The 26,068-nt window shown below is 39.9% G+C and overlaps 1 protein-coding gene across 3 annotated transcripts; it reads left to right on the top strand.

The window, feature by feature from the left end:
- Positions 1 to 16,540: 16,540 nt before the first annotated feature.
- On the top strand, positions 16,541 to 23,584 carry nr4a1 (nuclear receptor subfamily 4, group A, member 1). 3 transcript variants are annotated; one of them, XM_058410385.1, is made up of 7 exons: positions 16,541 to 16,690; positions 18,354 to 19,144; positions 19,444 to 19,573; positions 19,794 to 19,957; positions 20,524 to 20,726; positions 21,159 to 21,337; positions 22,087 to 23,584. In XM_058410385.1, the coding sequence occupies exons 2-7, from the start codon at positions 18,356 to 18,358 to the stop codon at positions 22,344 to 22,346; spliced, it is 1,725 nt and encodes a 574-aa protein (XP_058266368.1). In that variant the 5' UTR covers positions 16,541 to 16,690; positions 18,354 to 18,355; the 3' UTR covers positions 22,347 to 23,584. The 3 variants fall into 3 exon arrangements, with proteins under 3 accessions (XP_058266368.1, XP_058266371.1, XP_058266370.1); XM_058410388.1 differs by having other exon boundaries at positions 16,573 to 16,690; positions 18,445 to 19,144; XM_058410387.1 differs by having other exon boundaries at positions 16,573 to 16,690; positions 18,232 to 19,144.
- Positions 23,585 to 26,068: the final 2,484 nt, after the last annotated feature.

The raw sequence follows: 26,068 nt of genomic DNA, 5'->3' as shown, positions 1-26,068 counted from the left end.
GGCACACGCACTCACAGGTATACGCTGTATGTGGGGGAAACCCTACACACACATATATATACTCTGTATGTGGGGGAAACCCTGCACAAGGCATACACACATATATACACACACCAGACATGCCAGTCACTAGAAATGCCACCAATCAGCCTACAGTGCATGTCTTAGGACTGGGGGAAAAAAAACAGAGAACCCAGAGGAAACCCCTGAAGGACATGCAATCTCACATGCAATCTCTCACACTCAAGGACTAGAAAGGAATTGACCCCAACCCCAGAGCTGTGAGGCAAGCATGCTAACCACTAAACCACCATGCCCTCTAGACTAGCATTATTATTCCTATTAATATAATTAACCAGTCAGTGCTAGCACTTCTATTTTTGTAAAAATGTCTATGAAGAGAGCCGTGACAACAAACCCATCATGGTGGCTCGAGTTGTTAAGGCTTTGGGTTGTTGCTTGAAGGATTGGGGTTCCCCTACACCATCAAGCTCTCACCAGCCCCTTAACCTTAGCTCCCTTTGCTCCAGGGGTGCTGTATCATAGCTGCCCCTGTGCTTTGACCCTCAGCTGGGGATATGTGAAGAAAAGAATTCCGCTGGAATTCTTTGTACGTGTACAAAGAATTATATGTGTAGCTATAATAAAGGCTTTGTGCCCTCACTTTTTCTTCTAAAAGATTCTTCAGTAAGCTCCTGATGCTGGTCATGGTAGAACCGAATCTGGAGAATCCTGTCCCAGTAGTGTGAAGTGGAAGGGTCCATCACTGAACATCATGAATATCTGATTCACCAAAGAACTCAGAGAACACTCACGCAGACACATAGTCAAACTCTACAGGCAGAAACTTGGTCTGAGGGTCGACCCGGGGAGCTGTGAGGTGGCAGCTGAGTCTCATAAGAGAAACTACTATAAATGTCTTGTGGTCATCCTCAGCTACGTGGAACCCTCTGTGAAGAAAGATTTTAACTCTTCTGGAGGGTTCTATACAAAAAGTTAAAACTGTACTATGAAAATATAACAAAGAATCATTAAGGGTTTGAGATGGAACCATCTTTTTAAGAAGAATCCCTTTTATTGCCACACATACATTACAGCACAGTGGAACACTTTTCTTCGCATATCCCAGCTGAGGAAGTTGGGGTCAGAGCACAGGGGCAGCTATGATACAGCACCCCTGGGGTACAGAGGGTTAGGGGCCTTGCTCAATTGCCCAACAGTGGTGCTGTGACTTGAACCCCGACCTTCTGTTCTTGAACAGTGGGCACTAAACAGGGAGGTTTGGGGAAGCCATTTATTTTATTTATTGTCTTGTTCAATATAAGACAAACAACAAAAGATACACAATTATTATTATTATTATTAGTAGTAGTAGTAGTAGTAGTAGTAGTAGTAGTATTACAACAGCATGCCACCTGTGCTAGTTTCTGTGAGCATAGACTGGCAGAGATCAGATTATGATCATAAAGTGACAGAAATTACAAACCCATCACAATTTTTTGCTTTAATAACAAGATGCTGTCTGTAACAGAAACCCAAGAGTTTATTATCTCATTATCTCAGCGATGCTGTGTTTAGAGAACTGTTTCCGGATCGTAATGTGACCTCAAGATGATATCAGGTGTGCTCAGAAATAGATTGTGTTTGGCACATCAGTAAATTCTGGGAAACTCCTAATTTGTTTTTCATTCATATATATCTATGATGAAGATGGTACTATTTAACTGTTTATAAAATCCAATATTTAAAATAAAAAAAAAAGTATAAATACAAAACTAAATCTGGATAGTTTCTTCATTCCAGGCCTTCATTTTTCTAGTCCGGAAACAAATTCCACCCCCAGCTGGAGCAGAAATAATGCTAGGCCATGTCCCTTTCCTATTAAAATATGCAAGCAGTTTCAACAGAGCAGTTATTAACAATAGGAGCTGTAATTCACTTTACAGTTTACAGCAGAGGGCTCAAAAAAATGCAAACTGCTTATTTAATTTTATAAATACTTCAAATTAAGCACACAAAACTGGTATATACTGTATTTAATTCCATGTATTAATACCAAAAATCATTTTGTATGCATTCTGAGCTCTAAGCATATCTGAATTTAATGTTTGTATCCTGCTCTTGTGTAAAATCCTAAAAGTGTAGCTTTACTTTCTTTTGACTGTCAATTAAATTTGCAGCAGGGCAGCACTTCACGTCGTCAACCCATCCAGCAGTAACTAGCTGAAATAATCCGAGGAAAGTTTGACACAATAACTCTGTGTTCTTTATGAGAATGTTTATGTCTGTCATTGAACAAGCCTGAAGGAGGGGAAAAGGTTCATTCAGGCCAACATGCACCAGTATAAGATGGCGTAGGTCCCGGGCTTGGAGAACCATCAGACAGCGCACACAGCGTTGGCCGGTATCTGAGGCCTGTTGGACTGAGCCCTGCTCCTCTCTGTCTTTTCCTGAGTGGGCCTGGAACTTCCTGCCTTTCCTGTACAGTTCGGGGAATGTACATAAGCACAGCTCTCCATCCTGCACTTCATAATACGCCCAGAAAAACATGCAGTCACATGACACGAGGACGACTCGGACATAATATTTCCTTTGGAGAACTCAGGGATGAAGTCATATGTTGAGCTACAGAGAGCTCATAAGTAACTGTAATAAAAAAAAAAGCCTGCAAAAGTTCTGGAAGAGGCTCACATGCTTACATAAGGTTTAACGTAATGAAGTGCATGTTCTTTGCTTTTATGTGATGGAAATCTTTATGCTGGAGCAAGTCTGTGCCAAAGGGAAACTTCAGAAGCGGACTACTGAATGAAACATTGTTTGTGTGTGTGTGTGTGTGTGTGTGTGTGTGTGTAATGTTAAGAGAGAGAGAGAGAGTGGGTAGTTTACTACGCCAGAGAATGTGAGTGAAGGCGCTTGAGAAAAGCTTTATGCAAAAAAACCCCAAGCAACAATGTGAAGCGTCTCTGTGGAAGTCCTCTGTAGAAACAATCAGTTTACAGTTCACTCTACTCATTGGACTTGTTTAATTAAAACGATTTTTATTCATCAGACCCTGTCGGAATCATGAAAAGCTACAGGATACCTCAAAATTACTTGTAAAATAACGATTGCTGTTTTTATATATGAACTACACCACAGCCCCTGAGAGCTCAGGGGCTCTCAGACATTTCTGTAGCCACCCTGTGTAAAATAAACTTCACAAATCCCCTTCAGTACCGAACATTAAATAATGACTGTCTAGGCTTCCTCTGGATCCCACTTTGACATTCTGATTTTTAGCACTGACATAAACAATACAGAAACACAGGAACAAGAAGTGTCAGGAGGCCAGTATTAGAACATGGACCCTCAAAGAGCCAAACGAGTCCTTTAGACATGGGAAGGCTGAGGAGATTGAGAGTCCTAGAGCGCCATCTTGTGCATGAAGTTCTTGCTAGTGTAAGGAGGTGCTAAATGACACAGTGGTTATTTATTTATTAACTTTTTAATAGTGTTTACAGTCTACATCTATTTAACATAAGCGACCATGGTCATAGCTCACGATCATCTCTCTCTCTCTCTCTCTCTCTCTCTCCCTGTCTCTCTCTCTCTCTCTCTGGCTATTTTCAATTACCCTCAATATCTAGCTACCCTCTGCACTAAACATAGAAGTAAGGAGGTAAGTTGTCCCTTTCCAGAACTTCCTCTCATTAGTGGAACGAACTTTCAACTTCAACCCAGACATCATAATTTGTCAGAATGTTTCTGGACATTCTACATACTTATTATTGTTCTCCTATGCTTGTATTTCCTCGTTTGTAAAATAACAGCATCTACTAAATAAATAAATGTAATTAAGAAATAAAATACTTGGGGGCGTGTTGTTATGGGAACTTAATCAAAGACATGGATGAAGCTCATACACGACCCCAGTTTTTTTAATTTTTCCAGTGCTAAGTATATATTTCTTTATTATCATTAAGTTAATAAGTTAATAAGTTAATTATTGCCTACATTATTGCCGCTTCATTTACCAGCCTCTTCTTTTCTCGTTAATAAGACAAAAACAAACCAAGATACACACTACAGTGGCCTACAGTTTGTTTGTAGAGACCTGATCATGGTACCATATGTGGTTCTTCCCCAAACTGCTCTCATTAGAAAGGTTAGAAAAGGTCATCATGGTCTATGATGTCTTTCTATGCAGTAGCATTACAATTTCCCTTCACTGGAAAAAAAATAACGCAAGGTCTATAAAGACATAGTTTGCAAAGGTTGGAGTGGAAGAATCTGTATTTGGTCAGTACAGAGCTTTGACCTCAAGCCCATTGAACACCTTTGGGATGAACCTTATGTCCTCTGAACTCAGGCCTTCCTCATTTAAAGCTATTGCGTGTGAATGAGCACAAATTTACCATATTAATAATTTGGCACGTTTTAATCTGTGTATAATTAGTCTATAAGATTATATTAAGCTTTGCCATACAAGTCACTGTGAATAAGCTGTTACTATAGAAACAAGAACATACCAGAAACACGTCATTAATATAATATCTAACATTAAACCAACAGCAGTTAAAAGTGTTAGTGTTTACTTCAGAAAGTTTATCGGGAGAAGGAATACCAAGTACTAAAAGGACAAAATATGAGTTTATTCATCTGTTTTTGCTTTTGGACACTGCATGCTTTCATTTTATAACCGATATTTTGCCATGTAGCTTGTTAGCTGCTGCACCGTTCTAAATTTTAAATAAGCAAAGCGATTTGATTGGACGAACCGTTAAGCTTCTGAGTCACGTGATCAAATTCAATGGCTCCGATTGGATGAAACGCCATCATGTCTACAAACCGCCGGTTAACTGTGACATTCTACAGAATTAGCATACGACTATGCAAAAAGTGTTAAATATTAAATATAGGTATAAAGGAAAAGTACCTATATATTTATATTATATAAATAGCTAAAGGAACTAGGTGGAACGGTTAAACGGCTAAAGTTTTAGCAACTGTCCCACACAGAGTCCATCAGCAGAGGGCGCACGTGCACACGTTAAAAACTTGTATGAAAGAAGAGAGTAACTGTAGCGTGATTATACTCCCAGGGTTGGGACTGATCAAAGGAGACACTGAAGAAATACACATTAATAAATGTCGGGCAATTTATGACAAATGTCACGTGCTTATGACGTATTACTATACGTCATATACTTGGTGTGTGTGTGTGTGTGTGTGTGTGTGCGCGTGCGCTGAGCCGTTTATGAAAGCCAAACTGACCACAAAGCCTTACAATAATAGAATAGTGTCAATTGAAACTAACAACTGGTATCTAAAATTTTTTATCTCTTTTCTTTACCAAGTTTTATTGTAAGGTCAATGCAGGGGGGTCCTCTGGTGTGTGGGTAGGAGAGAGAGAGAGAGAGAGAGAGCGAGAGAGAGAGAGAGGACAAGGTGTTCTCAATGTACCAGTTCTCTTCATTAGTAAGTTTAGGGTTAGGTTACTGTTAGGTCAATGGAAGAAAATATTGCATCTGTGTGTGTGTGGGGAAGGGGGTGTAGGTGAGACAAGGTGTTCTCAGTATACCAGTTCTCTTCATTAGAGAGTTTAGGGTTAGGTGTTAGGTGATTGTTAGGTCAACAGAAAGTCCTGACAAAGAAAATATTGTGTGTGTGTGTGAGAGAGAGAGAGAAAGAGAGGGGGGGAATAAAAGATGTTCTCAGTATCCAGGACAACAAATGTGAGCACTTCAGCATTAAATATACATTTCAGCTTTTCACTTTTTCCTTGCTCCACTCGTTAATCTCAACTGGATACTGTAGAGCTGGACATACATTGTGCAGCTGTGATTATAAAGTACTGTCCTGTTCTCTTCCCAGTACTCTTATTCACAATCTGCTCGTACTGAACATCCTTTCAACACGCTTCTGTTGATTTACTGTTGTGGAAGAGTAACGATGTATGTATCCGGTGTCACTCAGGTGAGGATGGGTTCCCCCTTTTAAACCCGGTGCATCTCAGTTTTTATTTTGAATTTAATTTAATATGTCTGTATGAAAACAACTCTTGATTTCATTACAGTGTCATTACAGGCTCACTAACCCGGAGCAGCCTGGAGGGTCAACACACAAGGGCTGAAGTCTCTTGAACGACATCAGCCTGTAATGGTGTCTGGAAATGTGCAATTCCATCCCATTCTATGTTGCGATCTGAAGCACGTCTTAGATCTGACCTCCCACAGCTTAATTTTCCTCCGTGCTCAGCACCACAAAACCCGTGGACGCAGTCCAAACAAATGATGACATGTTTTCAGTTTTAAGTTTTACTACCCACGTGAAGAACGGATTGATGCCCGTCCTGCCCTCCACACACATTCCTGACTGGCACAGGGATTAAAGACACAGAGCTTTATGTGCTCCTTGAACTCCAATATCATTTGTGTAACCTGTATTTAATGTCATGTTATGTTATTCATTTGCTGATAGCTTTTTTTCCATTGCAGCCATAAGGGAAATGGGATACAGTGAGCTGTATAGCAAGATCTCTGAAACTCTTTTAATGTTAAGGACACAAACCATGTGAGACTTTCGCTGGAACACTGGAGGAGGTCAAAGACCATCTAAACACCTATCTCTTAAACACACACACACACACACACACATACTCCACCCATGCATTTAAATATTTTGTTTTGACAGTTGTGCACGAGCATCAGACAGCCAGTGTCTGATTAGACTTATGATTAAGCTACATTTTACTCCTACACTGCAAGCCAACAAAAATATATTTTAGGTTTTTGGATCTTTTCCAAGATTCAGTCACCGTGATGACCCCATCTGATGGATTTTCTCATCTCGAATATTTCAGAATTAAAAACAAATTTATGTCACATTGTTTTCTTCTTTTTTTTATTTTGCTGTAACCAAGTGTTTATTCTTCTGAAGTCACTTAATGGAGTTATACAGCAACTAACTAACTAAACAATATATATATAAAATACAAGCCTCGCACCCACCATCTACTCAGCTGCCCAAATATCTCGGTTATTAAAAGATAGTAGATACCCCAGATAGTGAAGCTTAAAGTACAAGGTGAGCCGAATTCTTAAGAATTCCCCCTCTTTTACACTTCCTCCATCACACTACACACGACTCAGCTGAAGGTGTAGGTCTGGAAAGACTCCTTGGTAATCATCTGTGTTTATTCATCCACCACAGAATGAGCTGTGTGTCCTTTCCTTCTTGCATTGTCACCAGACCATCCTGTTCTAAACACTCTGCTATGTCAAAGCACCTAATAAACATTACTGCGTTTTTAGGTACGGCGGTTTTCTCCCATTGAGCTCTGTTGTCTGGCTTGTGGCATTTCGACTGGCTCTTAATCCACAGAGCCGTGTAGCTTTTAAACAAGCTTTAGAAAGCATGCTCTTTGCTTTTTCATCGTGAACATGACACAGTGTACACCGGCGACCATGCAAGAGACTGCAAGATTATGCCAAAGTTTCTTTAGAGCACTACATGAGATTTTAGGAATAGACTTGCAGCCATGTGTGTGTGTCATTATTTTTGGCATTAGCGCTGATGCCATACAGCTAACAGCCAGGCGGGTTATTGCATTTGTCTTTCTATTGGCCTGCAGAAGGATCCTATTACTTTGGAAATTACAGAAACCTCCACTGTTGTGCCCCTGGTTATCTGATGTAATTTGGAAAAAAATGGAAAGAAAAAACCCAGTGAAATGTTGGTCTATCTGACAAGCACTGATTTTATAGGTAAGGTGTTTCCAGCAGGTTTGTTTCTGAGTCAGTCTGTCTGCTGTTATTCCAGAGCGTGTTGGGGTTTGTGCATTCTTTCACCCATCCTTAGTTGCCCTGGAGAATTAGGGAAATATATCAAGCAGAAGGTAGATTGCATAGACTGATCAGGCATAACATTATGAGCAGTGACAATTGAAGTGAATAAGACTGATGATCTCCTCATCATGGCACCTGTTAGTGGGTGGGATATATTAGGCAGCAAGTGAACATTTTGTCCACAAAGTTGTTTTTCCAAAGCAGGAAAAATGGACAAGTGTAAGGATTTGAGTGAGTTTGACGAAGGGCCAAATTGTGATGGCTAGACAACTGTATCAGAGCATCTCCAAAACTGCAGCTCTTGTGGGGTGTTACCGTTCTGCAGTGGTCAGTATCTATCAAAAGTGGTCCAAGAAAGTAACAGTGGTGAACCGGCGACAGGGTCATATGCGGTCAAGGCTGAATAGAAAGGTGTCAGAATACACAGTGCATCGCAGTTTGTTGTGTATGGGGCTGCATAGCCGCAGACCAGTCAGGGTGCCCATGCTGACCCCTGTGTGCCACCAAAAGAGCCAACAATGAACAGATGAGCATCAGAACTGGACCACTAAGCAATGGAAGAAGGTGGCCTGATATGATGAATCACGTTTTCTTTTACATCATGTGGATGGCCGGGTGCATGTGTGTCACTTACTTGGGGATCACATGGCACCAGGATGCACTATGGGAAAAGGCAAGCCGGGAGGCAGTGTCATGCTTTGGGCAATTTTCTGCTGGGAAACCTTGGGTCCAGCCGTCCATGTAGATTACTTTGACACGTACCACCTACCTAAGCATTGTCGCATACCATTTACACCCTTTCATGGAAACGGTATTCCCTGATAACTGTGGACTCTTTCAGCAGGATAATGCACCGTGCCACAATGCAAAAATGGTTCAGGTTTGAGGTGTTAATTTGGCCTTCAAATTCCCCAGATCTCAACCCAATCGAGCATCCGTGGGATGTGCTGAACAAACATGTCCGATCCATGGAGGCCCCACATTGCAAATTACAGGACTTAAAGGATCTGCTGCTAACATCTTGGTGCCAGATACCACAGCACACCTTCAGGGATCTAGTGGAGTCCATGGTTCGATGGTCAGGGCCGTTCTGGCAGCAAAAGGGGGACCAACACAATATTAGGCAGGTGGTCATAATGTTATGCCTGATCGGTATATATGTATAACTATTTTATGAACGGTGTATATGTATAACATAGTTATACTATATGTATAACTATTTAGTTACATTGTACAACCCCATACAATGTTTTCAATGGGCGCATATCATTCAGCCGCCTAGAACGCTGATCAGCCATTTCAAGTGCTGTCTCTCTCTCGATCATAAAAATGGAACGTTGCCACCTTAAAAACCCCACAATGCACTGCAAAAAAAAAAAATCCTTTTCTACTATCTGCAGTCACCTGATATATGACGAGTACTGTCCCCTGTGATGATGTAACCAGTGTCATCTGTGAGACAGTGGAAAACTCGATTATGAAACTCTATGAGACATCGGTTGTTTTTAAAGGCGATATTCTTTTCACTAGATTCTTGGTGTGATGATTAAAAAGACAGCAGCTCATACAATGTGCGTACATTTACCATAACAACTGAGCAATTCCATCGCCCTTTATCATATCTACCAGCTAGCTAACCAGATCAAGTCAGATTTGTTTCCTCAATTTTCAATCACATTTGATTTGACGTGCTCTCCCTCTCTCCTTTCTGCGTCAGCATTCAGCCAGGGTGTCATAATCGATAAGGTGACATTAAAAAAAGAGAGAAAGTGTTTACATTCTGAAAAGTTGAACTGGTTGTGAAAACAGACTTGCTTCTACATTTCAGGATGGAATCATGAAGTTATTATTTCCATTTCACCAAACATCTGAAGTATCGATTACACACAACAGGAAATTATGTGAAGTGGATTGTTCCCCAAAAGTGTATTAACGTAGGGATATATAACGCTAGCTGTTTGTGTAAATGTGATCTTTTACCTCGTTCAAGAGGTACTTCCCTAATATGGCATTTTAATCACTCGCCTGGTAGCAGGATGAATCACTCTGAGCAGTTCAGTGGCTGCTGCTTTCACCCATGTTCCACTCAATAAGAAAACCACAGTCAAAGATCAAGGTCTTATCTGAGACCCATCTTTTACACCTCCAGTTGTGTGTACAACAGTTTTCTTTATTTCATAGTGCACAACCAGCCTGAAGAACAATTTTATGAAGAAATAAAACAAGCTATCATTTGACATGTCCTCATGTCCTTTATCTGTCTCATGTCCTTTAACATTGAACAATTTCTTTCTCAGCGTCCTGGCTGAATTGACAGCAAAACTGCAGTCTTTTACAAACCCAACAACAGTCAATACGACAGAGATCCTGAGGTGACATGGTGGGATTTTTTTTATTAAGGCATGATCACAAAATAACTAGGCCCCAATCACTATTCTGAAACAACGAATAAATTATGGCCGCCAATTGTGTCAATATTTACTATTACAATGACTAAAGTACAATTAAAACCTGCAAATACACAATATGAAAATTTGACACAATATTCTCACACACCTCCATGTTTATTTTTCTGTATCTGTCTCCACACAGAGACCTAATACAATTTTCTGGTTCTCACTCATTTCTAAATATAACTTACCACAGGAAAATATTTCTTAGTCACAAAATATACCCAAGAAACATTCATTTAAAAAACTCATAGCTTCGAAATATCAATTTTTTGGCTGAACCTTGTTTGAAAGTAATCACCTCAGAGGCTCTGTCCAAGACTAGCTGCAATCTCACTTCATTTCTGTCACTCAGATTTTTCTTTCCTTCTTAGATATTTAAGCTAAAAACATGTTTTTATTTATTTTATTTTTTTTAGCATGAATAAATACTCAATAAACATCAATTTTCCAATCTGGATTTGTATAATGATAGCTAGGAGTAAGCAGTAAGCTAGCATAACATTATCTAGGTTACTGTTCCACAAGTGTAGCTTGTGCTGAGGTAAAAAATGTTCCTAATCTGTCAAAATGAGACAGAAATTGCCTCAGACCAATTAGAAATAAGACATATTAGGGGGAGGAAAAATATTTCAGCCAGGTCAACTGGTTTTAAAGTTACTTCCAGTTCAATTATTAGCTCAAACATCCTTACAGCTGAGCCAGTGCTGTAGTTAGCAGCTAGCTAGTGCATGCCATGTACCAGGCTGCTAGACACAATAGTTTAAATGAAACATTTCACAACATTACACAGCTTTTAGATAGAAATACGAAATAATACTGATACAACACAATACTTTTGTCAATGGCAAGGAATTCTTTTTATCAAAGATTAATCATGTGACGCTAAGATGTTAGCAACGTGTTAAATTAGAGCCATATTTCAGCACAACTCTCCTTAGACAATAGACCACAGTCTCAGCAGTTCTTATATTTTGTGTGTGTTTGGTGCAAAAAGTTGTTATGGTTTTCCTGAAGACATGCTATAGGCTAATGAAGCTGGACAGATGAGGAAGAGAGTTGCACCGTCGGTTGCAGACCACACAAGGTGATAAATCTCTCTGTTTCAACGGCAGCTAGTTGAGACTGCTTAACCACAACGTGGGAATGTGTTTGTGAGCTGTGCGACTCGTGTGAACGGTGCAATGTGAACATCCTATCCCGCACATGCCGTCACAGAAGAGCAGTAATATGACCCTGCAATCTTTTCCTCTATCTATAACTGCTGCTGTGTTCACTGAATGCTTTTTACAAAGTCGCACATAATATACTAACACTAAACCCTTCCAATCTGTTAACCCTTCTTTATTAACACTGTTATTCACACTCCTTTATTGAATCTAACACTCAATCATCACATATACATAATAAACATCTGTAAGGTTGTCACAAATTTGCTGTGAACTGTTTGTCACGGCTCATTCCTCTCGTCAGGCCTCCTTAAAGGGATGGTTTGCAATCTACATGATCTTTCCTTTACCCCAAATGTGGTTAAAAGCATGTGGTCAAAGACACTTTGCTTCTTTACTGGATATGCAAGCTAAATGTCGCTTAAAGAGTACGAGACATTTATCGCTACCTCCTGAGCGTTGGTAAATGACTAAATGAAAACAGTTGTAAAGTGTCTCAAAACTATGTATGTTTTTTCTGACACTGTGTGACACACGGTTGTGGGGAGAAAAATGAACAAAATGATGACACATAACTTTAGCAGCCATCTTAGAGTCAGAATACTTCCTGCCTCAGTCAGCACATGGTGTATGGTAAGACAGTCAGGCCCGGTTGGAACTTCGGTGTTGTACATCACATTATTTGTACATCCGAAATGATTCAGATGATCATGTAGTGATTTTTTTTTTGCTTTGTTTTTACATGCAGATTGTATTAGTGAACCAAATGATGTCTTTAGTGGCAAGTGTGATGATTAGACTTGTACTTTAAAGGATGCTAAACTGGTCGCTATAAGCTTTCTAAACTTCTGATCTTATGCAACTTCAGACATGTCTGGGATGAGGAACTATATTACAAAAACATGTAAATGTATTTATTTACTTTATTCTAACATATGTATTGATTTGATTGCCATATTTCTTTTAAATGTGGAAAGGAAGACTTCTGCCATTATTCTGTGTATAGACATTTATAATAGAGATAACTACTTTCAAAGAAACTTTAAACACAAAGTTCCTAATCAGTGAACCCAAAGTTATGGCAAGATTGGAGCTGCTATTTTACCAGTCACGTTTTATGACCCAGGAAGCAGCCATGCTCTTCTGTTACACTACTCTTGAAGATCATGAGAAGAAGTTTGTGGCATCTGTAGTAACGTGTTCTGCTGGAGGAAAATTGACGCGTCATTTACTGGTGGGTGAGGAGGACAGCAGTCCGGTGTGTATGTGTGTGTGTGTGTCTCCACTGGGCTTCCCCATTTCGAGGATTCCTTCCTACGTCAGTTAGACACGTCATCAGACCTGCTTGGCTTCCTTTTCTCCGTTCTATCCGGAAGTGAAGTATGAAGTGCAGGTGGGGCGCTCACGGGAAGGGCTGAGAAACAACACGCAGCAGCAAGAGGAAGTGGGCGGGGTCTTGATTCCAGGCGATTTACGATTAGAGAGCAGGTAAAGAAAAAGAAAAGAAAGAATAGGAACACACGAACACACACACAGAGGAGAGAGAGAACAGTTATAAATAAATAATAATGTCTGCTGATTTTACATTTATTGCATTGTCTGTGAAGAAGTTTGTCAGTGAGATGTTCTCTAAAAAAGTCAGTTTAAATAAACAGTTGTTTTATATAAGTACTGTGGCTGATCTGATCTGATCTCTTCCTCCTCCATGTGTGTGTGTGAGCTGTTCTCCATCCTGGGCCTTCATTCTCCTGCATCATAACATCCACTGCTTTACTGTACTGTAATTCTACCTCAAACCCTGTCCTTCTGTTCCCAGCTTTGCTTTATTGTCCTTGCTGCTGCTGCTTTACAGGGTCAGTGCAGTCACTGAGGTCGATGTCATTACTAACGCCATAACACCATCTCCGGTGTCTGCGATGGTGATTGAAGTAACATCTGATTGTGTCGGTTGAGGAGAATCAGTGTTGGAGAAACTGTCACGTTCATCAGTGACCTTTTTCTGTCTCTGGCTCTGCCTCTGAACCTTATGCTCGCAAACTTTTTCCCACACTCATTCAGATTCAAGCTTTCAGATTATCTGTGTAAGCAAACACAAGGGGCAGGACGGTGGCTTAGTGCTTAGCACTGTTGCCTCACAACAAGAAGGTCCTGGGTTCGAACAGGCTGGGGCGCTTGCATGTTCTCCACGTGCCTGCGTGGGTTTACTCCGGGTACTCTGGTTTCCTCCCACAGTCCAAAAACATGTACATTAGGTTGATTGGTGATTCTAAATTGCCCGTGTGTGTGGTTTTCTGTCTATATGTTTGGCCCTGCGATGGACTGGTGACCTGTCCAGGTCTGCCTTTCGCCCGACGTGTGCTGGGATAGGCTCCAGCAGATCCCCTGACCCAGCGGGTATAGCAAAATGGATGGATGGTTCACACGGTCACGGATTAAAATGCAGTCAGTCTTATTAGCTCTGTTGGGAGGTTTTTTAAAAAAGTTTTTAAGTGTTAGTTTAAAGTACTTCAGGATGCACTTTGTTTGAAAACAGAGAGTGACTCAGCCGTTCAGACATCTTGGGAAAGTTCATACCACCGCCCAGCTGCCAGAACATATAAGAGTCTTCATGCACGTCTTCCTTATACCCTTAGAGATGGTGGGATCAGTCGAGCAGTGCTGGAGGATGGAAGGGAGCGTGGTGCATCGTGGGGTGTAAAAAGTGCTTTAAGTGGGCGCTGGTCATTTTTTTTGGCTTTGTAAGCAAGCTTCAGTATTTTAAATCTAATGTGGGCAGCTAGATGAGGCCAGTGGAGGGAGCGTAGCAACAGGGTGGTGTGGGAGAACGTTGGAAAGTCGTGCAGCTGCATGCTGGATCATTTGCAGAGCTTGAATGGTGCTCAGAGGCAGAGCTGCCAGGAATCAGTCTCGATATGACAAGAGAAATTACAACTTGTGTTGCAGAGGGAAGAAAACTTGTACCAGGGGTCCTTTCACTCATATTCTGGTTCGGATCAGTAATTTAGAAGGTTTTGCTGTGTCAGGAACACTCTGATTGCATTGTTCATTTTTAGAGCTGATCGCCTACCGTTAACAGCAGCTCCTCTACCTGTGCCATGTCTGATGCCAGAAGGGAGGCCATGGATAGAGAGAGACACAGATAGGGAGAATAAAAAAAATAAAAAAATAAAAAAATAAAAAAATAAATGCAAGGCCCATGAAGATCTTTTTTAAATATTTCTTTTAGCAAGTAATAAGACTTAAAAAAATAAAAATAAAAAATCCGTTCCGAAAGGCTGAAAATAAATCCATGTAAATCAATCCGCATGAGTTATCTTAAATCTTATCTTCATCAGGGTCTGGAGTAAGAGACACACATAAGATACACTTGATTTTTTTTTTCTTCATACCCTTAATCGAATCCTCCTTCAACACTTCATTAACTGGCTTCTTACACAAACATATTTTCTCCTACATAGCACTAAGTGACATTACATGCAGCCTTTTGAAGGCCCTTGCTGTGGATATAGTGAGACCCTGGATCATGTGGCAGAGAAAGAGAGAGTCATGGGAATATGTGTGTGTGTTTGTGTGTGTTTGTGTGTGTGTGTGTGTGTGTGTGGAAAGTGAAATCCAAAGGAGGTGATAGGAGACTATTAAAAGCTGTAGGATTCGTCTGTGTCTCTGTTAATATCCAGTGCTTTCAACATCTAACAGGCTGTCTCATTCACTTGGCATATCACTGAGGAGGAAACACACTTCTGAGAGTGGCAAGAACTCCTGTGTGCTTCTGGTTGCAATGCTCGAAAGTGCTAATAAACTTTAACATTACTACTCGGTGTAATTGTGCAGTACAATTAGCCTTGAGTCTGAATGCCATGATTTTTATTTCTTTTCATAAGGTTGCTTCAAGTGTTTCAGTGTGTTGAAATGAAATATACATCAAATGCTCTCCAAACTGTATTATGCTTTGTCCTTGCTTTCAGTCGTACGCATTCCATACCTTCGGTATGTAGCTTTTCCGAGAAAAGTGCATATTTTTCCTTTAAAGCTTATTATTGTCCGATGATTTACTTTAAAACCCTTTTAAAGGCATGATGTATACACAATATAAGGTTACACTTTTTTTTCTGGGAGCCTGTAACCAGCAAACAGACGAATCCATCATAAAATAAACAGTAATGATTAAGTTTTATTTTTGCTTTTGTTAAGTCTGGAGCTGCATTTCCCTTCTGCAGGTAAAGGACGGAAAAATTATGGCTTAGATATCTGAAAATATCTGACCTTTTTAAAGTAGATCAGTTAGAAATGATCTGATCTGTCACAGACTATATGGAATGAAACACACACACACACACAGACACACACAGACACACACACACACACACACACACTAGTGTAGGTATAATCAACATAAAAAAAAATCAAACAGATCCTTCCTAGAAAGAAAGAAAGAAAGAAAGAAAGAAAGAAAGAAAGAAAGAAAGAAAGAAAGAAAGAAAGAAAAATGAATGAAGGTAGAGAGGATAGATAGATAGATAGATAGATAGAGAGAGAGAGAGAGAGAGAGAGAGAGAGAGAGAGAGATTTCTTACATATATTACATAGTGTCTTCTTTTTAGGTAAATAAGACGAAAGAAAGAAAGAAAGATTATATATATATATATATATATATATACAGTAAGTGCAGTTAAACTCGAGACTGAAGCTCATCAGATTCTTCCTTCAACACTTCAGACATGTCTTTTATTCGCTTGTAAACATCCGCCAGCTCGAGCAGCACCTTTTTTACATGGCACATAAAGGGATTTTACGCCGCTCCGTCTCCTCTGTCTCAGTGTGTTCGGTTATTTGTGTCTTCCCCTGCCACTATTTTTAACCGATTTCAGAGAGTTTAGGCGCTCCGTTGCCTTCGTGTGCCGCTATATTTAGCACAGCAGACGCTCCGGCTCGTTTTGCGTCAATGGAATCCCGAGCGTGCGTCACGCTGCCAGAGCTCCCGCGCGCTGATTGGCCGGCGGCCGGAAAGATTTCGGGGAGCTCCTCCGCCCCTGCGCGCGCGTATTGGCGAGTGGAACGGTGAGGGCAGGACGCACCTGCTACGTCACGGCACAAACAGTGGCTCGTATAAATTGGAGGCGAGAAACTTGAAAGCTAAACGCGTCTGTGTCAGGGTGGTGAGAGCGCGAGCGGTGGTGATGCACGAGCTTCACTCGCTATACGGACATTACAAATAAGTCCAGCCAGAATAATAATCCGCAAGCAGGTAAGTGATCGTTTTTTTTTCCGGCTCGTGCTTGCGCTTCTTTTATGCGCTTAAAGATGCAACAGTCCTTACTTGTAAAAGGAACTTAGAAGAAGATGTGTAGAACATGAATAAATAACCGCAGCTTTAACAAAAAAGTTTATTAAGTCGCTGGACTTATAGTGCCCTGACCACTGGTCCGGTCTGGGTTTGGATGCACCTAATGTCTGTTATTTTTATAGACATTATCAGGCTCAGAACTTTGTGAACGACTAATTATATCTAATTGTCTAATTATAGTGTAGCCTATAAACTGTTTCGATTTTATTTCATTATCAATTTACTTCAAATGTGTGTGAGATGCGTCTTAGTAATTTAATGAGAAACCCCTTAAGCAAACTGTGTGACTATATTTCTCCAGAACCAACCTGCAAGTCATTCTGTCTTATAACAACTCCACTGCTGCTTATGTAAATGTTTAGATTACTCTTTAGCTGAGGATATTGAATGGAAACGGTGATGTAAGTGCAACAGTTGTTCCTCGAGGCTCTATTACAGAGCTCAGCAATGGGAAATGTATTTAGCACCCAGAAATGGCATTTTAAAGACCGTTCATTATGGCATGATCTGCTATTTCTGGTCAGAACTTGACTCTTCTTTTGGTCTTATTTGCATGGGAGTTGGTAATGTCTCTGGCACTTCTTTTTACCGAAATAATGAACATATATGTAACCTTTAAAAGGACAAAGAACAAAGCAGGCAAATTCAAGCTGAAGTGTCATGGCAACTAAAATCTCTGCAGGCTCTAACCAGACAGACCTGCATGCAAAGCTCATATTTGGCTTTGAAATCTCAACAACATGCAAACAATGAAAATAAGTGTTCTTTGCAAAACAAAATAGACGTATTTGTTTGCCAGAGAAAATTGTAGCTAATAAAATAAAAAAAAAAAACAACATTTTGCGTGTAGTTTTTTTTTAGGGAAGGTGTAAGGTTTTAAATTGTGGAGTTAGTGGACACGCCTGATTCGGCTCAGAGAGATCACTTAAGGTCAGTGTGTTACAAGAGCGAAGGCGATAATCTGTAAGGGACAAGGCCTTCCAGAGCACCGGTTTGCGTACTGGGCTTTAAATAGTCCTCTCTGGCATGCTTGTGCATCGATCTTTGCTTCTCGTTGCACTCCAGACTTCTCAGTTGCACCTCACAGAGGGTATTGTGTTTATGGTTTTGATAATCAAAGAGCTGCGCTTTCTGTCTGTTAAGAATCGAGAATTAAAACAGTCCCTAAAGGACAATGCCGAATGACGAAGCCCTTCAGTCAGTAGGTTTCATTGTTACCTCGTTATCTCATTCATATCCTCTTCAGCCTCTGGTGTAGGTTTGAAAGCCAGTTCTAGAGTTTCGCCAGATCTAAAGTTATATATACTCGTATGGCTGATATATAAATAGCCCTTACGCTGGAAGAGTGCTTTCCAGGCTTTCTCAGAAATGTCTACTCGAAATTAGTTCCTGTTGTGATGACTACATTACTCATTAGGCACTTTCTCTGTTTACCCGTCTAGCCTTTAGAAAGGGTTTTTATTTCAACGCCAGGGGTCACGAGGCACATTTAAGAGGAGCAGGAGCAAAACTAAGGAAGCCTTTTGCGATATTGAAAAGTAGCTCTTGTGGTTCTGCTCTACAGAAATGACCTGTGTTCAAAGCCAACATGGAGTCCAGCCTTATGAGAGCATGTTCTTCAGCTCAGAGCTTATGAACCCTGACTTCACCTCCAGGTTGGCCATGGACGTGAGCGAACAGCGGGAGCAGCTCTCCACGTCCTCTCTGCCGAGTATCACCTCTCTGGTTGGAGGCTACGGAGGAGAATTTGATGCCTACTCCTGTCAGCTTGCCACTGCGACTGCCTCTGCTTCAACCTGTGCCGGTGCCACGTCAAACCAGGACTCCTTCAAGCTGGACAACCTTCCGGTTTACGGCTGCTACCCCGGCACCTTCACCTTGAGCTACATGGACGATGCGCTGTCTACATCAGGTGGCTCGAACTGTTTTGGCAGCCCCGTCTCGGCTCCTTCACCCTCCACCCCGGGGTTCCAGTCAGTGCCTTCCTGGGAGGGAGCGTATGGGTCCTGCTCCCCAGACGCAGGCTGCTGGGGTTCGGAGAAGACACCCCTTCCTCAGGCTCCTTCCTTTTTCACTTTTGGACCTCTGTCAGGAGAGGACATGTCCCCTCTGGGGCAGCTGCAGCAACATCAGCTTCCTGATCAGGATCCCTTCTCTCGAAGCCATCAGAACAGCTTCAGTCCTCTCAGGCTGGATCACAGCAGCAGGGACAGTTCGATCCTGCTGGAAAATCAGATGTCTCCCAAAATCAAGAGTCCAACAGGAAATGAAGGGTGCTGTGCAGTGTGTGGGGACAACGCCTCCTGCCAGCACTATGGAGTGCGCACCTGTGAGGGCTGCAAGGGCTTCTTCAAGGTGAGCTCAGTTTTAAAGGAGCAGTTTGTAATTTCAAATGGGCCAGTAAATTTCTGGGCCAGAAAATTTTAAAACCCTAAAACAATCAAACAAATCATTTGCATAGCAATATTATTAGGCAAATACTATTGTTATTTATGATTTATGATTATTATTATTATACATCTAGAAAAAGCTGCTCACTGCTTACTGTATCTGTTATAGAATGTCTTCATCATTAACACTGGATTTATATCATTAATTCCTTCGCATTCTTGACCATGTTGAATTGAAAGGGCTTTTGTTTGTTTTTCTTTTAGCGTACAGTGCAGAAAAATGCCAAGTACGTATGCCTCGCGAATAAAGACTGTCCAGTGGACAAACGGCGGCGGAACAGGTGCCAGTTCTGTCGCTTTCAGAAGTGCCTGGCAGTCGGAATGGTGAAAGAAGGTGAGAAAAGCCATAGCAGTTTTCACCTCCTACACACAACAGATGGATGAATTTAATTATCTTATTGTTTTTTCGTACTCATATATTTTTATATTTGTTATAAAATAATAAATTATCAAGCTTCAGTAACACCGTTAACATGTCTCTGTATCTAGTATGAATCTTGCATTCGCGTATTATTGCATTATTAACGTATGATTTTATCCTCATTCCTGTTCAGTTGTAAGAACAGACAGCCTAAAGGGCAGAAGGGGTCGTTTGCCTTCGAAACCAAAACCGGTCACAGAATCAGCGTCCGCTTTGCCTGCCGGGAATATCATCACAACTCTCGTGAACGCTCACATAGACTCCAACCCAGTCCTCTCCAAACTGGACTACTCAAAGGTAAGCCTTGGATTTTGAACTGCTAATATGTGAAATAGAGAAGAAATGTTAAATATCTGAAACAGAAATGCTCATGGGCATGCTAAAAATGGTTTTTCAACAAGCTTTAATGTCGCATTAATGAGAAATCCAGTGTAGAAGTTGTGGACATGATGATATGATCGGACAGAAAGTTCCAGAATGCTGTGAAACTAGTTAGCATGCTAACAGTTTGGTGTGGTGTTAGCACAAATTTGAAGCTTATTGGTTTGGGTAGATTGTGCAGATAATGTGAACAGACTAAAGGATCAAAGTGCCACTGCATCTCTGTCTTTAGGTAGATAGTGTTATAAAAACATGAAGGCTAAATCCTTCTGCTCTGCTATTAGCAGGATGTCGAAAAGCTCAGGAAATTTCAATACCATTGAAAATCATGTTATTTATCAAGATCTAAGTCGTTCAGGATGGACTTTTCCCTTAGTGATATCGTCTACACTGTTCTCTTATTATCTTTACGTTCATATGATTGTGCATTAATGCTGTTAGGAAGTCCAGGTGCTGATTAAACCCCTTTGTTTTCTGCTCAGTATCAGCAGACAGTGACTAACGTGCCTGAAAAGGAGGACGCCAGTGACATCCAGCAGTTTTACGACCTGCTGACCGGATCTATGAGCGTAATCAGGAAGTGGGCTGAGAGCATCCCAGTATTCACCACCTTCTCTAAGGAAGACCAGGACTTGCTGTTCGAATCAGCTTTTGTCGAGCTCTTCATATTACGACTGGCTTACAGGTAAATAACCGCAATGATAAGAATTCAGCGCTGTTGAATACTCGGTTCTGATTGGTCAGAAGCTGTTGATTGTTGATGTTGATGTTGTGAAGTTTAACATTGATGCACTCTTTGTGTTACGTTATTGTTACTTGTTGTGAGACGTTGGCTAGTAATAAACACAGTGAAAAATGAAAGAATTTATTTTAATTGGAAGGAGTCTCCAGTGTAAGAAGGAAGGACTTATTAGCAAGATATCAAGCTGTGTGTGTGTGTGTGTTTAACTTTCTTAAAAGAGTTTCTTAAAAGAGAGAGAATAAATAGAGACAGCTGAGAGAATGACTGTTTACAGCTACTATATGTGATTACAAGAATGACTTTAGAGTCACTATAAACAATATAAGAACAAATTGTTGTTTTTTAATTCATTGAAACAAACTCTGTTCGTTTTAGATCACAACCAGACACGGATAAACTGATCTTCTGCAACGGTGTGGTTCTGCACCGCATGCAGTGTGTGCGTGGATTCGGCGAGTGGATCGACTCCATCATGGAGTTCTCGCAGAGTTTGCAGCGTCTGCACCTGGACCTGGCGTCGTTCTGCTGCCTCGCCACGCTAGCCATTATAACAGGTGAGTTTCACCATGGCACCATGGCAGTTTCACCATGGCACTTTTGTTTCGTGGCACTTCACACACTCAACAAGCATATAGAGCATGGACCCAGAGAGGAAACCAGAGAACCCAGAGAGAAACCCCCTGAAACATGGTGAACACACACACATACACACATGCACCAAAATACCAGCATACACTTTTTTTAACTTTCTAAACTAGCCTAGGCATTTCTTTAATAATATGATAATCCAGTTTAACAAACACAAATGGCTCTAGGGAACAAATAATGGCAGGTATTAAAAATCGGCCTGGTCGTATTAATAATGTTTTATATTTCATTTATTACATGTTAAATTGAATTCAGATAAAGTCAGTCAATGGGTACTGAAATCAAATGAAATGAATGGATGGATGTGTGTACTATGTACAATATATACACTTTGCCTGCACAGCTGATCAGCTCTGAAACATGTGTTTCACTGGAGTCTTAATGTCTTTGGTAGTACGATACAAATGGAGCCCAAAGAGAAAATTTCCAGAGAAACAGGGCGGATCTGACCAAAGTCCTTCATTAGAAGTGCTTTGAGACTTGTATCTGCACCATCTGTTTTCTTTGGAGGAGGAACAAACCACCTAAGTGCACACACCTGCTTATGATTGCTTTTGTGCACCTATTTGTATAAATATTGTCGCTCATATAGCGTAGATCGATTGCTTATCAGCGTGGAACAGCTGGAACTTACGCTGTCCCTCCTCTCTTACAGATCGACATGGCCTGAAGGAGCCCAAACGTGTAGAGGATTTCCAGAACCAGCTGATATCGTGCCTCAAAGAACACGTTGCCACAAGTGTCTCCGAAGAGGCACGTCCCAACTACCTGTCCCGGCTGCTGGGGAAACTGACAGAGCTCAGGACACTGTGTACTCATGGCTTTCAGCGCATCTTCTACCTTAAACTAGAACATCCCGTCCAACCTCCTGAGATCGTGAGCAAGATCTTCCTGGATCCCTGGATTCCTTTCTGAATCTGGACCTGGGTTCCTTTCTGAATCCGGCTCGGCGACGCTATTTAAAGACACGATTTTTAAAGAAAGACTCGGATTAGACTTGAGCAAAAGCACAGCAGAGCAGAGGAGAGATTCGGAAGCACTTGTCCAAGCCTGGCAGCTCTGTATTCTTTTAGGCGTACGACTATGATCTTCTCCACGGGAGACGTTCAGCGAACATTCTGGAAAATCTTGCAGCAAAAAAAAAAAAATCTTTTTAAAAAAAGCCTCACCAAGTCTTTGTATGTTTCCTAAACCCTTTATTTTGAGCAGACTTTTGGAATTGTGGCTTTTTTTTGTGAACTTTAACAGCAAAAAAAATCAGTGATTTTGTGCAGCTTGACAACTGAATATCATAAATGATACATGGTGTGTATGTGTGTGTGTGTATGTGTGTGTGTGTGTGTGTGTGTGTGTGTGTGTGTGTGTGTGTGTGAGAAAGGAATCTTTCCCAAAACCTCTCACTGAAACAGTATTAGAGAGTGTTAGAACTTCAGGACGTACACGATATGATGATACTGATGTCAACAACATCCAGAGAACTCAATGGTGCTCGAATAACACACCTGTGGGGGAAAAAAAGAAAGAAAAAGGCCATGGACCAAATCTAATATTGTTTACGTGGTTGCACAAAATGACTAAATAAATCCTTATTATAGATATCCTTCAACATCTGAGATGTTCAGTTTAATAGGAGCGCAGAATGAATGTGAATATAATCGGAAAATCCTGTTAACTGAGTCGGATTTATCTGCCACGTGCTGTTCTGAAAAACACACGACACGCCTTCGAGAAATTTCTTTAATCGATGTACAACTGAAGTTTACTCTTTACCTGGTTTTTTTTTGGCGGACAGATTCGCGCCTGTAACGACGATAACAACGATACATTTCCATCTGAACATTTCTAAATTTGTCCAGTGATTTTTCTGGTGTTTTATTTTTTTTATTTTTTTGCAAGCCATTTAACTCTTAGTATTATCACGGACTGAAGGATTTGTTTAGTGTGCCAGCCAGGCTATAGCTTATACATATTTGTATGTACTGTATGTATAGAGATGGCTTGATATGCTATATATTTTTGTCTTTATACTGGCATAGTGAAAAATGTATGGGCATTATGGTGTTTTTTTTTATATCATATTTTTGATATCCTTAGCTATTTGCTGTTTTTCATGACTAATGTTCACAGCTATTCATTAAAAATGATGAACAATCGGTTTGAGGTATTTTAGTTTTTACTTCCCAACAAAATACAGACAATGTTTATCAATAATATTTATCAATTTATTTTTTAATATTTGTATGTTAATAATTCTATTATAGTAATATTGTATAATAATACAAATGATTTTTTATATATTTGATAGATAGATAGATAGATAGATAGATAGATAGATAGATAGATAGATAGATAGATAGATAGATAGATTTCTTTATTTATGAGATCATAAAAACATTTTAAAACGTTTTATTATACATTATTATTCTAATGGAATTATTAACATTTGAATATAAAAAAATAATACATTGTTATTATTAATAAATAAATAGTAACAAATATATAAATAAATAAATAAGCAATATATTACAACAATTAATAAATAGAAAATAAATTAATTTATAATTATAATTTAAAATTTATAATAACTTATAATTCAATTATTAATACATAAAAAATATAATAATAATAATAATAATAATAATATTAAAAATTATATATTTATTAATAATGTATTTATTAATAATATCATTTTTTATATTTGTATTTTAATAATTCTGTTACAATAATAATGTATAATAATAATAATGTTTTAGTGTTAGATAGATAGATAGATTATGTACCATTTCTTCTGTGCATTTTACATCGATTTTTTACATATATAAGAAATACAAAACCTATGTAGGCATACTATTAGAAGCAGTCTTATTAGCCCAAGTAAATCATTTTCCAATAACATCACATGCAATTTGCCAGCAATAACATTTTCTATTAAAAAGCTGTGAGCGTACATGGATATGTATTGTCCGTTTACTATTTTTCTTATCGTTTATGACAGCTATAAACAGTTTCCTTTACAATCTTTCTTTTGTGTTCAAGTTTATTTTAAATTCAAACCCATACTAACAAATTCCACCATATATACAACCATTCAATCATAAATATAACCAAAATAAAACACAATCCCTACTTTATAAACCTGTCCCGTATGCCTTATATAGCTCAGATAATTAAATCTTACCTCATAAGAGGGTGGGGCCTGGAGCCACACCCAAACTGTCATAGCTCCGCCCCCAGCCGCTTTTATTTCCAAAAGACACGCTATAAAGTTTTATGTATATAATGCTATATAAGTTTTATGCTATAAAGTTTTAACACTAAACACAGGTAAATAATATAGTAATTGCAAATGTTTACTCATTATATTTAACATAATATATAGACACAGTGATTAGATGAAACCTTAAGGAGGAAGAAAAAGGAATGAACAGAAACAGGAGTATGTCAATATCCATTTTCTTTAAAAAGAAACAGTTTGTGTGAGTTTATCAGGCTTTGCCAAAAAGTACACTGTGTTATGGAAATATACAGGATGTTCGGTATGAGCATGTTATTTGCAGCTGCAACAGGAAGTACAATCATACTCTAGTCTCTAAACACTAACAAAAATACAAGCTGTTAAAATACTGATCAAAGCATTCCAATCATCACCCACAAATACACTGAGAGATACACAAGTTTCATACACTGACAGCATAACGTACAGTAAGACTGACATCAGTGCCCTCCAGTTACTTCTTCTGGAATGGTATCTTCTAAACATTTGGTGGTTTCAGTCAAGCAGATGCCTTCTGCCATGTTTTGACACATGCCTTAGCCTGTGTTACATGTCCCTCCTGGGGATCAGAGAAAACTGCAGACTAATTTTGGGCTGGTGTAACATGATGACATACCTGACGAGGGGCGTCGGAGCCGCTCCAGACACTCTGAATGTCACCTGTAAGTGAACTACAGCTGGGCGGAAGAACCACTGCGCCCCCAACAGAGTACATTCAGTCCAGGCCATAGGGAATACGATATGGCTCAAGGGGACAGTGCACAAATTCTCCTTCCTCAAATATAATGTAGTAGTAAGAGCAGAGTGGTGACAATTCTCCCAAACTCAAGACGTAACGAGGTCATGACATGACAATCGTCATCACCCTGACTTATTTTTCTCTTCAGAAATGTTGATAAAAGTTTAGACCTGGATTTGTTTTATGCAAGAAAAATAGCACCACCATAGGTAAATATACATAGAATGGTATGAAGGAGCGGCAGAAACAGGTTAAGAGCAGGTCTGTTGCATGGATGTGGATTCCAGACAAGCTGCTTTTAATTTTCGTTTAGTTCCCAAGCACAACAAAGTTAAAGAAACGTGAATTGAGCAACATTTCTGTGGGAGGAAGCAGCTGTAGATGACGGAAGATGGAAAAGAAAAGACTAATAATCTGGGGTAATCTGACAAGAAAGAGTCGGATTATTCATTCTAATAGTTACTCTTTACAGCCATGGTCAGCAGAAAAGCATGACAGAATGCACTACATGGTCAACTTTGAGGTGGCCACAACAGCAAAAGACCAGTTCAGGTTCCAGTCAAGAATACTGGGCCCGGTTTAGAAGATTAGAAGAAGATCAGTCTGATCATTTTGTCTACACTG

Source organism: Hemibagrus wyckioides, linkage group LG15 (genome assembly GCF_019097595.1).
Source record: "Hemibagrus wyckioides isolate EC202008001 linkage group LG15, SWU_Hwy_1.0, whole genome shotgun sequence".
In the NCBI taxonomy this organism is placed as follows: Eukaryota; Metazoa; Chordata; class Actinopteri; order Siluriformes; family Bagridae; genus Hemibagrus; species Hemibagrus wyckioides.
Note: the sequence above shows the minus strand (reverse complement) of the source record. Positions and strands in the feature narration are given on the sequence as shown.

Bases quoted from the DNA above. Each gene is read 5' to 3' on its own strand.
- nr4a1 (XM_058410385.1), top strand. From the start codon at position 18,356: ATGACCTGTGTTCAAAGCCAACATGGAGTCCAGCCTTATGAGAGCATG. The intron at 19,145-19,443 runs GTGAGCTCAGTT...TTTTTCTTTTAG, and splicing joins GCTGCAAGGGCTTCTTCAAG to CGTACAGTGCAGAAAAATGC. The intron at 21,338-22,086 runs GTGAGTTTCACC...CCTCTCTTACAG, and splicing joins CACGCTAGCCATTATAACAG to ATCGACATGGCCTGAAGGAG.